General features: G+C 36.4%; 1 protein-coding gene across 6 annotated transcripts in view; it reads right to left on the minus strand.

The window, feature by feature from the left end:
• Positions 1-5,096: 5,096 nt before the first annotated feature.
• The window catches only part of RNF38 (ring finger protein 38), a 199,315-nt gene continuing 189,022 nt past the window's right edge, over positions 5,097-15,389 (minus strand). For all 6 annotated transcript variants that reach the window (XM_027859056.1, XM_027859055.1, XM_027859054.1 and 3 more), the window contains one exon: positions 5,097-8,617. In XM_027859056.1, coding sequence (XP_027714857.1) covers positions 8,555-8,617 — 63 coding nt within the window. In that variant the 3' untranslated portion in view covers positions 5,097-8,554. The remainder of the gene's footprint in view (positions 8,618-15,389) is intronic.

A 15,389-nucleotide genomic window follows, 5' to 3' on the forward strand; every position in this document is an offset into this window, starting at 1 on the left:
AGGTAGATTGTGTTGAGGGGGGGAGGGGGAGAGGAGGAAGATGAAATTTTGAACAGGCTGGGTTCTGCCTCAGTTTCCTCAACTGTAAAATGATAATAATAGTACCTATCTCCCAGAGTTGTCGTGAGGATCAACTGAGTTATTTCATTCTGAAATGCTTACTATAGTATCTGGTACACAGTAAGCATTTAATAAATTTTTATTTCCTTCCCCTTCTCTCTTAGTTTGGACCAACAGTCTTGTCTATAACTCAAAATTTATGTGGCTAATTTTGAGATGGCAGGAACATAGATGTTATTTTCTGACCCATATGTATAATTGGTGGCAATTACAAATTTAAGTGTGCTAATTTGAATTGAGCTTTGGAGTGTAAAAAGGTAGTTTGATCTGAAGGGAGATTAACTGTATGGATACTGTGATAATAGGAGCAGAGGTCAATCCCGTTTGTAGCACTAAGGTAGCTTTGTGGCACACTGGATGGCTTGACCTTGGAGTTGGAAGGATGCAGATTAAAACTCTGCCTCAGATTGAGTGACTCCAGGCAAGTTACCTCAGTTTCCTTATAAAATAAGGATTAAACAGTACCTTACAGAGTTGGTGTGAGGATAAAATGAGATAACACCCAAAAGGCTTTGCAAATACTAAGCACCTTATAAATGTTAGCTATTATGATTTGCTGTAGGGAGTTGGGTTTAGCATCTAAGGGAGAAGCTACAGTGTTAGAGGCCCCAGAAATTGATGGATTCTGCTCCCCAGTTCTCAAGGTTGCCTTCTCCATGAAGCCTCAGGTTCCTGAAGCTGGGAGTGATTTCTCTTTCCTCAGAAAACAGTGTGCCTCTGGTGTACAATTATATCCTATCTTATATTTTAGTTGTGCACATCTCAATTAAGATTACAATGAATGTATCTTTTGGAGTTAGCACCCATTTCCACTGACCCCTGATCTAATTAGAGTCAAAGTAATATGAAGTGAATTTGGGATATACATCTACATCCACTGCATCTGTAATGACCCGTATCATTTAGGAAGCAATACTTAAAACTTCTGGAGACAATACCTCAAGGGTGTTAGGGTAAATGAGAATCTCCAGTGGGGATGGAAGGTCTTTCAATAGCATACGTGAAATACCCAAGGGCTAGAAAAGCATTAAAACTTGCAATCTGACAACCCCACTTCTAAAAGAACAAGATGTAGCTCATGCAACCTCACCTTGACTTTCTCCTGTTGAACCCCATATCAGACGCTTATTAACAAAACTGTTAACTTGCTAGCCACGTTAACGTCACACCTCAGTCTCTGAGCACTTTGCCTTTCATGATCAAATAATCAAGTAAACCAAGAGCTTTTGTTCCAACCTAAGCCCCCCCCCCAGAGTCACTCATAGAGGTTCACTGAAGGAAGAGGTTTCTATTTGGGTTATTCCTGCCTCCAGTAAGGGGAAGAGAGGCTCTAGGGGACTTGTTTGTTGGTCTAACAGAGCTAAACACACATGCCTCGAGGAGGTCCTCTGGAAAACCCTGGTCTGGGCATTAATTTTAATTAACCAGTCCCTTTAACCGTTCTTTGGTGGATTTAACCCATGGTTGTCAATCCACCGTCTATAGTCTTGACTGGCATTGTCAAAAACTTTCCATTGCATAGGCTCAGAAGACATTTATGTACAAGCAAGGGACACAGCCCTTGCAAGGGCAATATTATGTTACTTATTGGTCTGGATGAAAGGACAAAGAAGTGGCAAAACAAACAAAAAACCCCAACAAAATATGATTCGGGACTCAAAGTACTTAGCTTTAAATTCTGAACTCGGCTACCTGCTAGCTCTGTGATCCTGGATAAGTTATTTGCTCTCTCTGGGCCTGATTTTCCTCCTTTGTAAAGTGAGTTGGTTTGTCTCCATGATCTTTTAAAACCTCTCACTTTTAAATCAATGATTCTAAAACATATTTGAGAGGATGCAAGCAGTTAAATTTCTCAGTTACAGGTTTGATATGCTATTCCTAAATAGGTTTAAAAACTTTTTGAAGTGCATCTATCTACATAAATAATTTTTAAAAATAGACTATTCAAGAAGCAGCTAGGTGGCGCAGTGGATAGAGCTCCAGCCTCAGAATCAGGAGAACCTGAGTTCAAAACCAGCCTCAGACACTTGACACTTGCTAGCTGGGCAAGTTACCCTGGGCAAGTTGGGGATTGAAACTGCAGTAAAATTTGTCTATTTTTATTTTGTTCCTTCTCTGGTAAAATGGATATAATCAATTTTATGCCTACAGGTGGTAACACTTACATCATTTAGTTTCTGAACAACACCAGCCAAATTGTTAGATTGAAGAAGTGTACTGTTAGATGGCAAAGATGAGAATGTAATCTGGAGGTGGAGGAAGAGAAAGGAACTGGTTTTGGAAACAATATATTCCCAAAGATTTAAAATATGAAAAAAATTTCACACATATAACACTTCACATTTGTAAAATATTTCCATAGAACCTGAAATAGTTTGAAAAGCCTTGTTCTACACCTTATTGGGCGTAACAGTAAATCTTCCTGTTGCAGTTGCTTTTAAACCCATTGGAGTTTTTTCTTGAAAAGACAAGTTTTTCTAAGATGGTCTTTTCCATGATGCCTCCCCCTCTCCCTCAAGAGCATTACTATGAAAATACAGAAAAGGTGTGGGTACTTGCTCTAGAAAAGACTGAAGGGTCCCTCTTTTCTTTCTATTCCTAACAAATGATCCTACATTCTGTCCAAACTGCTGCCGGGGGGTTTTATTTTGTTTTTAAGCTTAAGATAGTAGATACACAAAAGTACTATCACTAAACTCATTTAACCAGCTACCAGAAAGCTAAATGATCTTAGTGGTTTGAGGACATTGAAGATATCTTTAAACAAAACAAAACAAAACAACATAAAGAAAAAGCTAATGAGAAAAACTATTATGTACCTTGTGAAATTGAATCCATCATTCTACTGAGCAGTATAGGGTAATGGAAACTGCCCCTGCCTTGCATTCAAAAGGTTTGGGTTCTAGATCTGCCACAGCATTGATGAAGTTTCTACTGTGTGCAGGGGCTAGGGATTCAAAGACAAAAATTAAATAATCTCTGTCCTCAAGGAACTTGCATTCTATTGGGGGGAAAACAACAAGCCCATGTAAATATAGAATATGTACTGAGAAATGAGGAGGAGAGGAAAAGGTACAGGTCTAAGACAAAATGACAATTTGTTAACAATGACACAAGGGTTCCAGAAGACAAAATGGTCAGGGAGAAAAGAATGGGATGACACTGATGGGATTGTGCTGATATGAGAGGCTACATAGCCATTCACTTTGATCCTATGAAGCTTTTCTCTTCTAAAATATGTAAAATAGGAATAATAAAATTTATACCTCTTTCTTCTCAAGGTTATTGTGAGGGAAGTGCTTTGTAAACTATAAAGCCTTATACAAATGTGAGCAATGCTTAATAAAGAAGGCAGTCATTTTGGAATAACTTTAAGCCATTACTAAAAATAACTACTGAGGAATAGAACTGGATTTTGGAGTCAAAAGACCTGTCTAAAATAACAATTTCTTTATATTTAATTATTAAAACCTTATTGCTTGATCAAGGTTCAAATTCTTGGTTCTGCAATTCACTAGTTATATGACATGAGATGAGTTACAATCTTTCAAAACCTAAGCATTCTCATTTGGAATATGAGGGGTTAAACTAAATTATCTCTAAGGTCTAGTTATGAAATTATAATTCTGCAGGTGTAAGACTCCAAAACTCAGATTTTTTTCATATGGACTACCATATGATTTGTTAATTAGGTTATAAAAACATTCACATTTTAAAAACCAAATAAACTACAAGAACTTTATTCTCTACTGCAAAGAGGGAATCACATTGTTTGAAGAAAAAACATTTTTGAGGCAGATACTTTTATAATCAGAACCGTTAATGAAGTTTAATGGGGAAGGTGAGATCATATAAAAGCTGTAAATGAAGGAAAAAACAAGTGACAAGGAAGGAGGATCCATTTTCCAATTTTATTTTAGGATATCTGTCAAGGGGTTTACTTGGGTTAAAAAATTCCCATTCCTCCCTTTGGATTTTTCGTGACCCAAAGCAGGCAGACAGCATTTAGGGCCTATCCATGCTCTGCAGAATCTAAGCAATCTAGTTCACGACTTGTTTGTCTGTTTTGCCTGACAGCCATTTGTTAAAGGCATCAATTCACACAGGTTGTTTTTCTCCCCCAGGATACCCAAAGAAGAAGAGAAAATTAAGCGCGACTTATTTTATTCCAACTCTTCTTTGTATATCCATTCCATATTGTTTTAGATGAGCATAAACTGCTTCTGAAACAATTCATGTAATCAAGAAGATAAGCATGTAAGTAGAGGAAAAAGTAGTATTTACTAGGGAGAAGCTGGGAGAGGTGTCAAGAAACCAGTCTGAAAAAAAGAATTCCACGTAGTTGGGGCAAAAGAGAAGAAAATTAACTCCCCTCCCCTTGAGTTGCTGAGAAAACAAAATGAAAAAAAAAAAAAAAAACCAGAACAAATAGCAATTCTGGATGATGAAACATTACTGACTCTGACATCCCCAGGTGTTTTCCTGTTCCATCTGTGCTGGCAGCACATAAAACAGAAACAGGAACATGTCTAGATCATCTGCAAAGTGGAGAACCAGGCAGTCTTTTTTTAAAGACACCTGATAAGCACTTTTGTTATGTGTGGACACCCAGCCGCCCAAGGCTATTACTTAATAAAAGACTCCTACATTTTAACTTTTTTGGTGATGCTTTTCATCCATCGGTGATGTATTGTTCTAAAAAGAGGCACATATTGGAAAGGGTGTCCCTAAAATCATAGTGTGGCTGAAAATTTTAACAATTGCTTTATAAAAGCCTTAATGGCTTAAAACTGCACTAAGATTTTTGGGATACCCTGTGTTCTGTACTTCAGTTCAATTCAGTGACTGAAAGAGCATACTATGTATCCTCCAAACACTAAGACATTTATAAAAACATAAATAAAATTTGGGGGCTCCGAGTGTAATCTGCTTACATACCCAAATACAAACCAGGAAGAATGACAAGAAATTCTAAGTATATGTCATACATTTATTACTGAACAACCCTCTCAACTCCAAAATAGGGCACAGGGATTAAAAATAAAAATTCATTGCACTACTTAGTAAAGCATTACTAGTAACTTTCATAAAAAATGTACAAACTTTGTTAAAAATTTATCAAGCCTTCAAATGATTTGGTTACAGGTATTTATAATACATTTAAAACTACATTAAATGATACAATAGAGTACGATGAGGAAAAGACTCAACAAATATGATTTCCAACAAAAACTCATAAGCTTTCATAATCATTAACAAATCTGAAACAAATAGCAAAATGAGGTAACTGAATGTACCAAAAGGAAAATAAAAACAGTTTTAATGGTGGCCCAAAGATATCTCCATCAAAAATGTTTTCCTAATATGAAACTGAGTTGGTAGATCCCATCCAAAGTATTTACAAGAGGCCTAAATTTTAAGAGTTTTAACAAATCACAGTTAAGAGATCATATAAAACCTAAACATACTTACACATTTCCCCCATTTTGCTTGAAAAACTTTCAGTAAGAAAATCAGATTTTGATATCTGGAGGCCTTGACATCTCTCTTTCAAAAATAATCAAATAAAGTTGACAATTCATGCAACAATACAGCAGAGCTAAGATGGTAAAGCCAACCATTTTCATTTTTGGAAGGAAAGAGGGGAAAGGCAATAAACACAAATATTGTATTGGATTCTGGTGCTGTGAATTACCACTACAGGGTGTGGAGTCAGACACATAAGTGTGCATTAATCCAAAGGCAGTAACAGCTGAGCATGAAACCCCTTCTTTTCCCCTTTTGTCAGCCATAACAAGGGAGGTTCAATGTAGCTAGCTTGAGCTGGTTCAGAACACATGCATGTCATGCATGTGTGCTTTAAACACACCTAACCACCTGAAATAAATCTGTACACTTCTCCAAGAGTCCCATGCAAATAATAATTTGTTCAAAATTTCAGATTAGCTACAAGAGTGCAACAATTAAATTCAGTATTTTACCAAATTAGTCCTTACTGCCCCCTCAACTGTCAACTGCTTCACAGAACTTCACTGAAAAAGGGACATTATGACAAGAATTCTTAAGTTCAAGGAAAAAAAAGGTACTAGTTTATCTAAATATTAGTACATTGTGCCTTGTTAATTATGTATTTCTATCTAAATTAGAAAAAGTGCTTTATTTGCATGCTTCAATAAAGTGAATACTGAGTGTAGTTGTGTTATTGTTAGATCTGTACACATAAAAAGATTTTTTTTTGCAGCTATATAAAAGAGTCTATGTATAAGATGTGTGGCATATGCAATTTTAAACATGATTTCCTTTTAAAAAAATAAAGGTTAACTATACATGATTTAATTGGTTTGTGGTTGGTTGTGTCAATAATTCCACTCTACCACATTTTGGGGGAGGGGTGTATAACAGTTTAAAAAATAGTACGCTGTATATTTTTTAATCATTGTTTTATTTCATTAGTGCTCTTATGATCTGACAAATATGGGCAGACCAAAAAGTTCTACAATTCTATCTTCTTGTTTTAACTAGGTAGGAGTCAACAGCGTTTGAAAAACGGGCAAAATTGTGCTTGTTTTACGTTACTCAACTTCATGTTACGATTAGTCTTTAGAGCCTTCGAAAGAGGGCAAAGCAGCATGATGGTAGCAATAACACTGTCTGAAGAAAAAAAAAACAACAAAAACCAACCGACACTAAAGCTGAATGGCATCTGAAGCATCCAAAGTCATGACACAAGGAACTTAAAGCTGGGACAAGTCTGCTAAGTGTGCTGCTCAGGTACTTCAACCAAAGTGAACACGTTCACCCAAGGCAAGAAGCAGAGGGATTCAAGAAATGTAACTCTTTCCAACCTAATTCTATTACTGAAAACCAGCCTAAAGCAATCCAAGATATGGTAAGTGAGTCAGTTTATTCAAAACCGCAACTATGACATTATTCAGGTCAACTGAAGGGAGGTTAACTCCTTTTTCACAGCATTATGTTCTAATCCAAGAACGGAATCCTCTTTTATACTGCTAACATCCTGGACACTGATTGTATTACACTTTACTCATTCATGCAAGGAAAAAAAAATAAAACAAAGAAACAATACATCCCCAACCCCAGGTCTGACTAAGAAAAAAAGCAGGGCTCTCATCATGGAGTTCATCCATACAGCACAAGTTAAGATAGGAAATGGTACTCTCCAAAGGAGAACTAGCCAGACTAAGTTCAGAATCAGAATTTTAGTTTAAAATACTTTATAGGAAGAGAAATGTTATTTCCTCATAACTTAATTTTGCTAGTGCTATTCAACAAGGAATATGTGCCAGGAATCCAGGTTTGAACTGGTTAACACAAATTAAGATTCTGGTGAAGGCCAATGCCAAATTTCAGGAGGTGGGACTGTATGGGACTGGGGATATTCTTAATGACAAATTATTGAAGTATCTTCACAAGAGTAAAAATCTCACCATTTAAAAAAAAATCACAGGTACTTTATTTAACAAGCTGACTAGAAATGTTAAGGAGATGGGAACATAATCAACATTCAAATTACTGATTGAACATGTTAATATTGCTAACTGATTATGTGTGATATTGCACCCTTCTAAAAGGAAACAGCAAGCTTGACATTTTAAAATTCACTTTCATAAGAGAATCTAAAAATTAGGTCCTGGTATACTTTTTCTATAAGTGGCCAGAGTTAAAACCACCAAAAAAGCGAAAGTATACCAGCTACCTGAAGAATAAAATGGTCTTTGTATCATTAATTATACTGGGAAGGAATTGGGGGAGAGAATATTAAATGCTTGTAATTGATGCACCCTTAGCATTCAGTGTGCACAGCAAACACAAGGAAAGAAACCAGTGTACAGTACTAGTACTGCTTAAATAACACACAAGATTATACATTGCAGCATAATTAACACTACACACATTCTCAGTACATGCTGGTATATAGGATCTCACACATACATTATGCTACCACACCCTCACACAAATACTTGCATACTTGCAGACACACGTGGATATATTACCATCAGACTCATACATTTCATTCATTTCCACTCACAGTTTCTGAAGGCTCTATATAAGGTAGATTGCTATCTTGTTTGGAGCTACCACTCTTTAAAAAGCACATGCTAAGATCACATCCACAGTAATCTTGCAGCAACACTCGGAATGATCACACAAAAACCAGGGAATGTTAGTGCACACACAAAATTAAGCTAAAGAAAAAGTCTTTGGAGTTCCAATCACACTGTTAGTATAACAATCCCATAATTGTGACGACTAATTGTAAGATTTATAATTAATTAAATCACACAGTGCAAAGAAAGGCCCATTGACCTTTTTGGTAAGGGGAAGGCTGGAAGCCACACACGTAAATTCAATGAAGAGTCCATATATACATGTGATGAGGAACACCCAAACTAAATTTGTGCTCTTAGATTGGTCATTCTGAATCACGATGCACTTCTGATGCGTCAGCTCGACAAATTGGGCAGGTACGATTTGCCTGTAAGATGAAGGCAAAATAAGACTTGACTCAGTTATGATTTAGAAAACATATTTATTCAAAGAAAAACATTTTTCCATTATTAAAATGAAAATAGTTAAAAAGATGCTTCCATTTTGTATCCAAATCATCAAAATAAAGTTAATTCAGCTTGGGACAATCAGTATAATAAAGAACATTTTTGGAATAAAAATCCAACCAACCAACCAACCAACAAAAAAAGGGTTTAAAATCCTGACACATACTAGCTAAACGACTGTGGATAGGTCACTTATTCCTAATGTGCCTCAGTTTTCTCATACATAAACTGGAGAAAAATAATATGGCTCTTGTAAATTTGTAAAGCTAAATATAAAAATGAATTATTATTAGATTAGGTTAAGGAACATTTGGCACAGACACAGTTAAGTATAATTTATAGGTGGTACGGAATAAAATCAGTCAATCTTTCAAAAAATAATAAAAGGCTGTATTTAGCTTTTGATCAAAAAGTCTTTCAGGCTGACAGTTACACAAATTGACTGAGGCAGCAGCAAGGTATAACTGGAAAAAACCATCTGATCTGGCATTAGATAATAATATCGAGGTTTTGTATATGACATGTTTGCAAAGTATTTTATGTGCATTATACTCAGTTGGTCCTGTGTTTGAATCCTGATTCTGCTACTTACTACCCATATGATTTTGGACAATTCACTTACCATTCTGGTATTGTTTCTTCAGTTATAAAAGAGATAAGACTAGATGAAGAACTCTAAGGATCCTTCCTCCTCTAAACCTGTAATTCTACAGTTTTTGAGGTTTCAACATAAATTTTTAAAGCAAAGTAATACCTTCCTACCTAGTCAATTCTTTCAGATTTTCATGGGTAAAATAAACAACTATTCTAGTAAAACAAAACACTTTGAAATTTAAAATAAAAACACTGACAAACTGCTTCTTAATATAGAAATTCATGTCAATAATATGCTACAAGGTCACAATGACAAAGAGAGTACTCTAGTATATGAATTTTACTTTTACTTACCACCCTTATTCTCTCCCCCTTAAGTGGCCATAACTGTACAGAACTGGAATGTATATATTTTTAAAATTTTACTTACTGAATAGAATTTTATGTGGTTATAGTCTCCATTTTATAAAAAACAACAACTCCCTACAACTCTAGCCTAACTGAAATCGCCTTTTCTTTCTTCATGGCCTCTGTTTTTTTTTGTAACAGTGGCCTTTAACTTGTAACAGTGGCCTTTAACAGAAAATCTCTCAATTTTGGTTTAAACAAATTTTGAAATTGAATCAAAAGTGGATATATCTTAGGGCAATTTTTTTTTTTTGGTGAAATATGGCAGAGTGACATCTAGTGGAAATTTGGAAATTTTGGGTGGAACAGTTTCTATTTGGGCAAAGCAGCTGATAATATATTTAGATCACATAATCTGTACACCATTATTTTGGCTTTCTCTTCTGCATGGGTAAAGTTATCCATGGGGTGGTGGTTTTACACATTTCTCCTAATGGAGCTGGTGTCATTCTCAAGAAATAACAACATCTGAAGCTGGTGACCTTGCTTTGGATCCATGGACTCTAATTTATTCAGTAAGTAAATATTCATTAAATGTTCATATGTGTATAATGAGTATCGTATTGCTTGGCTTCTCAATGGATGGGGGAGGACTACAGAGAGAGAATTTGGTGTACACACACACATTTGCTTTCATTAAAAAGGGGACACAAAGAATCAATGTTACAAATAGTGTGGAATCTAAGTTACAGGGATGCATCCATTTGTATATTATATTACCAAGAAAACAATAAATGATTTGCACACTTGTGAATAAATAATAAACAGCATAAAGAAACAAATGAACAATAAAAACAAATAATAAGCAATAAGCAAAATTCCAACCCCTGAACTCTTATTTTCTTGCTTCAATAATTCTGTAATATAGAAAAACACATTTAAGCTATATTATACTAGACTGCTTAAATGGAAAGGAACTTGAATGCACCTTCACTTCACTTCCTTTTAGGCAGGAATATAAAACCATTTTAGGTGGTTCTGTTTCAGTATGGAACCACAATACTATAATTTCTTATATTTAAATCTGTTCAGTGGTAAAATTATTGTGAATAGAACAAAAGTCAAAAGCCTAGACTATTTATAAACTTATGTGTGATAATAGTAAGATGAAGAGGCAGAAAGGATAGAAGGGGGAGAAAGGGAGAAGAGAAAAACAAGATATGAGAAAAAGAATGTTTTTGACTCCTTAAATATAGTAAATGAAAGTCTACCTTTGAGGGTCAGAGGCAGCCTGGAATAGCAGAAAAAGCAACAGACTGGAAATTAGAAGATCTGGATTCTAGTTTTGGTGCTACTGTTTTAATAAGCATTAAATACCTATGATGGTCAAGGAAGGAAAGACAAAACAAAACAAAAGAACATTCCTATCCTCGAGGAGCTTACACTGAACTGAGGGATACTTTTAAACAAAAAAAGCATATCTACGATAATTTGAGGAGGAAGATACGAATGCTAACAAGGGAATCAAGAAAGGCTACCACATTACTTGAGCCTGGATGTAAATTAGGAGTTCTAACAAACAGAAGTAAGGACGGATTATTTTTCAGGCATACGGCAGTCACAGAGGTGGGAGAGATGGAGTACTAATTTCAGGTAAGAGTTAATAGCCCAGTTTCTTTCTTTATTTAATTCAGATGACTTCACCTACTTTGTTTACAGGATTTTTGTGAAGATTTTAGAGTAAGGAAAGTGAAAGCACTCTGAAACCTGTAAAATGCAATCCAAATGCAAAGGATTATTACATCCAAGACCCTTCTGGTGCTGAAGGAAGAAGATAATTAAGAGCAATATACTTAATTTGGCTTAAAAAGGAAATGCCTGTTGAATTGGAATTGATTTCCCCATTCTTCCTAGCCCTTAATGCTTCCTGAATACAGAATTCTACTAGAGATTGATGATGATGATGATGAAAGGCAGTGCTGAATACTGACTGGATAGAGAGTTTCCTCGGTTCTAGTCCTGCTTTTTGTACATAAGAATGTGTGGGAAAAAAAAAGTGATCCTCAACAAGTCACTTACCTTACCCTCTCAATGTCTCATCAACTTTCTAAGAGTTAATGGAAAAAAACAAAAGAAAGCTGTAGTTACACTGGTAGAGTGAGTCTCCTCACTGTGAATTCCTTTATGTCAATGAAATCACAGGTTGGGATTTAAAAAAAAAAAAAGCAGCTCATATTTGTATAGTGCTTTAAGGTTTACAATATGCTGCTCACACAATGAGATAGGGAATACACACACACACACACAGATAGAATATCTCATATAAAATATCTCCAAAACACCCAGCATAAATAGGGAGATAGGAAGAATGCACCTAGTTGTCCTTAGTGAATTCAAGTCATGGGGCCCAGAAGAATCATATTCTAAGGTATGGTATCAGAATTCTGTGAAAGATTGTGGAGAATGGGAAATGTACTGTAGGACTGGAGAGTGGTAAAATCATCCCAATTTCTAAAAAACCAGACAAACAGAGGATTTGCAAACTAGAGCCAGTGAACTTGACTTTAATTCCTGAAAAAACTTTAGAGTATATATTACTAAAGAGATGGTTAATAAATCTCTAGAAATGCTGGTGCTGAGCAAAATAAGAGAACATGGTTTTATCAAAAAACAGATCATGCATACAGGCAGTGGGGTATAGAAATCTATCCTGCCCTATGGAAAACTGAAGGGGAAGGGGATGGGGGGGGGAGATAGGAGGGCAGATTAGGGGAAGGGGTATTGAGAATGCATGCCATCTTGGGGTGGGAGAAGGGACGAGATCGGGAGAAAATTTGGAACTCAAAATCTTGTGGAAGTGAATGTTGCAAACTAAAAATAAATAAATTAAGAAAAAAAACAGATCATGGCAATCTAACCTCATCTCCTTTTTTAAAAGGGTTGAGCAAAACAAAACACTTCTTTAATATTTAGTGAACACTTCAGGCTCTTTTTCAACAAAGTGTTTCCCATTTATACATCAGAATTATTCAAGATTGCTTCCAAACCATTAAGAACAGAAACAACCCTATTTCAATGATCCTCTGATTGTAAACATCAGGCAAGGTATAAAACACGGAGACAAATGCTTGCTAAGGATATCTGCCCCTGAGGGGGAATGGGAAGAAGATCCAGCTCTGAGCCTAGGTTGAATGAAAATTCTTGTAGGATGGTGAATTCTCTTTCAGATGGGCTGTTTGCACATAACATTTCAATGACTGCATCAAAACTCAAAACATTTCACAGCCTCCTAGGAAAGATCTATAATCACTCAAAGGAGTTTGGTCTGTCCATCCACCCAGGAAGACAAAGTACGTAAAGAAGGTCTATTGCTTAGATTTCCATATGCACTTGGATAGATACCCTATAAAGTATGTCTAGTAGCTGAACAAGAGTAAAAGACGTTATCCAGGAGCTATAGAAGATGGGCTGATCATGTGGCAAGAATGAAGGATGCAAAGGTGAACAGTTAGAATGCTCCACTGGTACCCTTATGATGTTGGGAGAAAGTGAGGAATGCCTTCAGCACAGTAAGTAGACCTCTTCTGGCAAACTTTTGAGAGGACATGGATAAGTGGCAAAGGATAGACAAGCATACAGGGGTTATAATCTGCATTGTAAAAGGAATTCCTGAGTCAAAGAAGTCAGATCCATTTGAGTACTACATTAGTAAACCAGAAAATGCTACACATTTGGCCTAGGTTTTAGCAAAGCGTTCAACAAAGTTTAACATGCTTCTTTTGAACAACAAGGATAGATCTGGACTGGATGATGGATAACTGGGTAGCTTTGGAATTGGTTGAAAAACAGTAAAATCTTTAATGGTTAAATGTTATAATGAAGTCTTCAAGGGTGCTGATCCAGGATTTGTGTTTGTTAACAATGACTGGAATAAAGACATGGATGATATGCTTATTGCATCTGCACATGACAACCTGGGATAGCCAATTTGATAGATGATAATCAGGATTTAGAAGTATCTCAACAGGCTAGAATATGGGAAGGGAACCTGTGTCCTCAAGGCCACATGTGGCCCTCTACATCCTCAAGTTCGGCCCTTTGACTGAATCCAAACTTCATAGAACAAATGCCCTTAATAAAAGGATTGGACTCAGTCAAAAGGCTGCACCAAAGTATCTAGAAGGCCACATGTGACCTTGAGGCTGCAGGTTCCCCACCCCTGGACTAGAAGGCTGAGTCATACATAATAAAATGAAATATAATAAGGATAAACGTTTTATACCTAAGTTTAAAAAAAAAACCCAACAATTTCACAAGTGTAAAGTGTAAAGGAAGAGACATAGCTAGACAGACAGCAGTTTATCTATAAATGACTAGATGATTTTAGTGTACTGCAAATTCAACATGACTCAACAGTGAGAAATGACAGTCTGAAAAGTTAAACAGATGCCATGTTGCATTAAGAGAGGTATAGTAAATAGGATTAAGGAAATTATTGTTGCATTGTACTCTGCCCTGGCCAGACCACATATGAAGTGTTGTGCTCAATTATGAAACAGTCTTAAGTCTGCATCATATGAAAATCAGTTAAGAAAGCTGGGGATGTTAAGTCAGAAGATAAGCCTTAGAATGGGGAGTGACATCCATTTCTGAAGGGCTGATATGTGGAAGAGGGATTATTCACGTTCTGTTTGGTCCCTGTGACAGGAACCAGCGTTTCTTTCTTCCCACCTACAACATGAGAAGCCTTTATCTAAGAGAAAATAAAGCTATTCCAGGGACCTGACTGTCCTTAGCTTCCTTCTCTAGTCTTTACACCAGCAAGCCTAGGACATGATTGGCCCTGGCTTCCCTGACGCAGCTTCCTGGTCATGAAGAGGCAAAACAAGTACAGTCACATGGAATCCGCCTCTCAGACTTCATGGGTGCCAAAGACTATGGGAGCTACCATATCCTGAAAACTTATAGACCAGATGTATTTTCAGAGGGAGACAAGGAAGGATCACATCTAGAGAAACTAAGAAGTTATAAAACCTTTGTTAAATGTTTAGTGACTTGGAAGTATCTTATTCCACTCCAACATCAAATCTAAATAAAGAGGGTGCTGGCATTAGATTCAAGCCTACAACCAACCAGCCTTGAAAGCAGATCCATGAACAATGGAAGAATGAGATTTAGGCTTGATGTAAGGAAAATATTCCTAACAACTAGCCATCTGAAAGTGGAATGGGCTGCCTCTGGCTCCCCCTCACTGGAATTCTTCAACTACAGCTTGGGTGACCCAATTGTCAGATACGTCACAGAGGAAATTCCTGTGTAGGCACAGGTTGAAATAAATCAGAGGTTGGCAAATTATGACCTGTACCTGTTTTTTTTATGGCCCCCAAGCCAAGAATGTTTTTTTTTTCATTTTATATAAAAACCATTCCTAGTTATGGAAGGTACAACAGGCTACAGGTTAGATTTGGCCCTCGGGCCTAGTTTGCTGACCCCTAAACCAGACGGCTGTGGGGGCTCCTTCCAACTCAGATTCTACGATAGCTATTTAAGAAGTGCTTTTTCAGTTACTCTTCACTTGCTTATTCTTTTGAACAAGCCTTTGTAATATTTTGGAATGTTCCTTATGTGCTTCGTCCAAAGAATGTCCCTCTGCACCTCTACCACATAATATTTTCCATAAAAAATAAACCTCAACATATGAGCTTTGAGGAACCTGTTACATTTATGGTGAGGAGAAAACAAAAGCATACG

This window comes from Vombatus ursinus, unplaced genomic scaffold (genome assembly GCF_900497805.2).
Source record: "Vombatus ursinus unplaced genomic scaffold, bare-nosed wombat genome assembly UNPS02014158.1, whole genome shotgun sequence".
Taxonomy (NCBI): Eukaryota; Metazoa; Chordata; class Mammalia; order Diprotodontia; family Vombatidae; genus Vombatus; species Vombatus ursinus.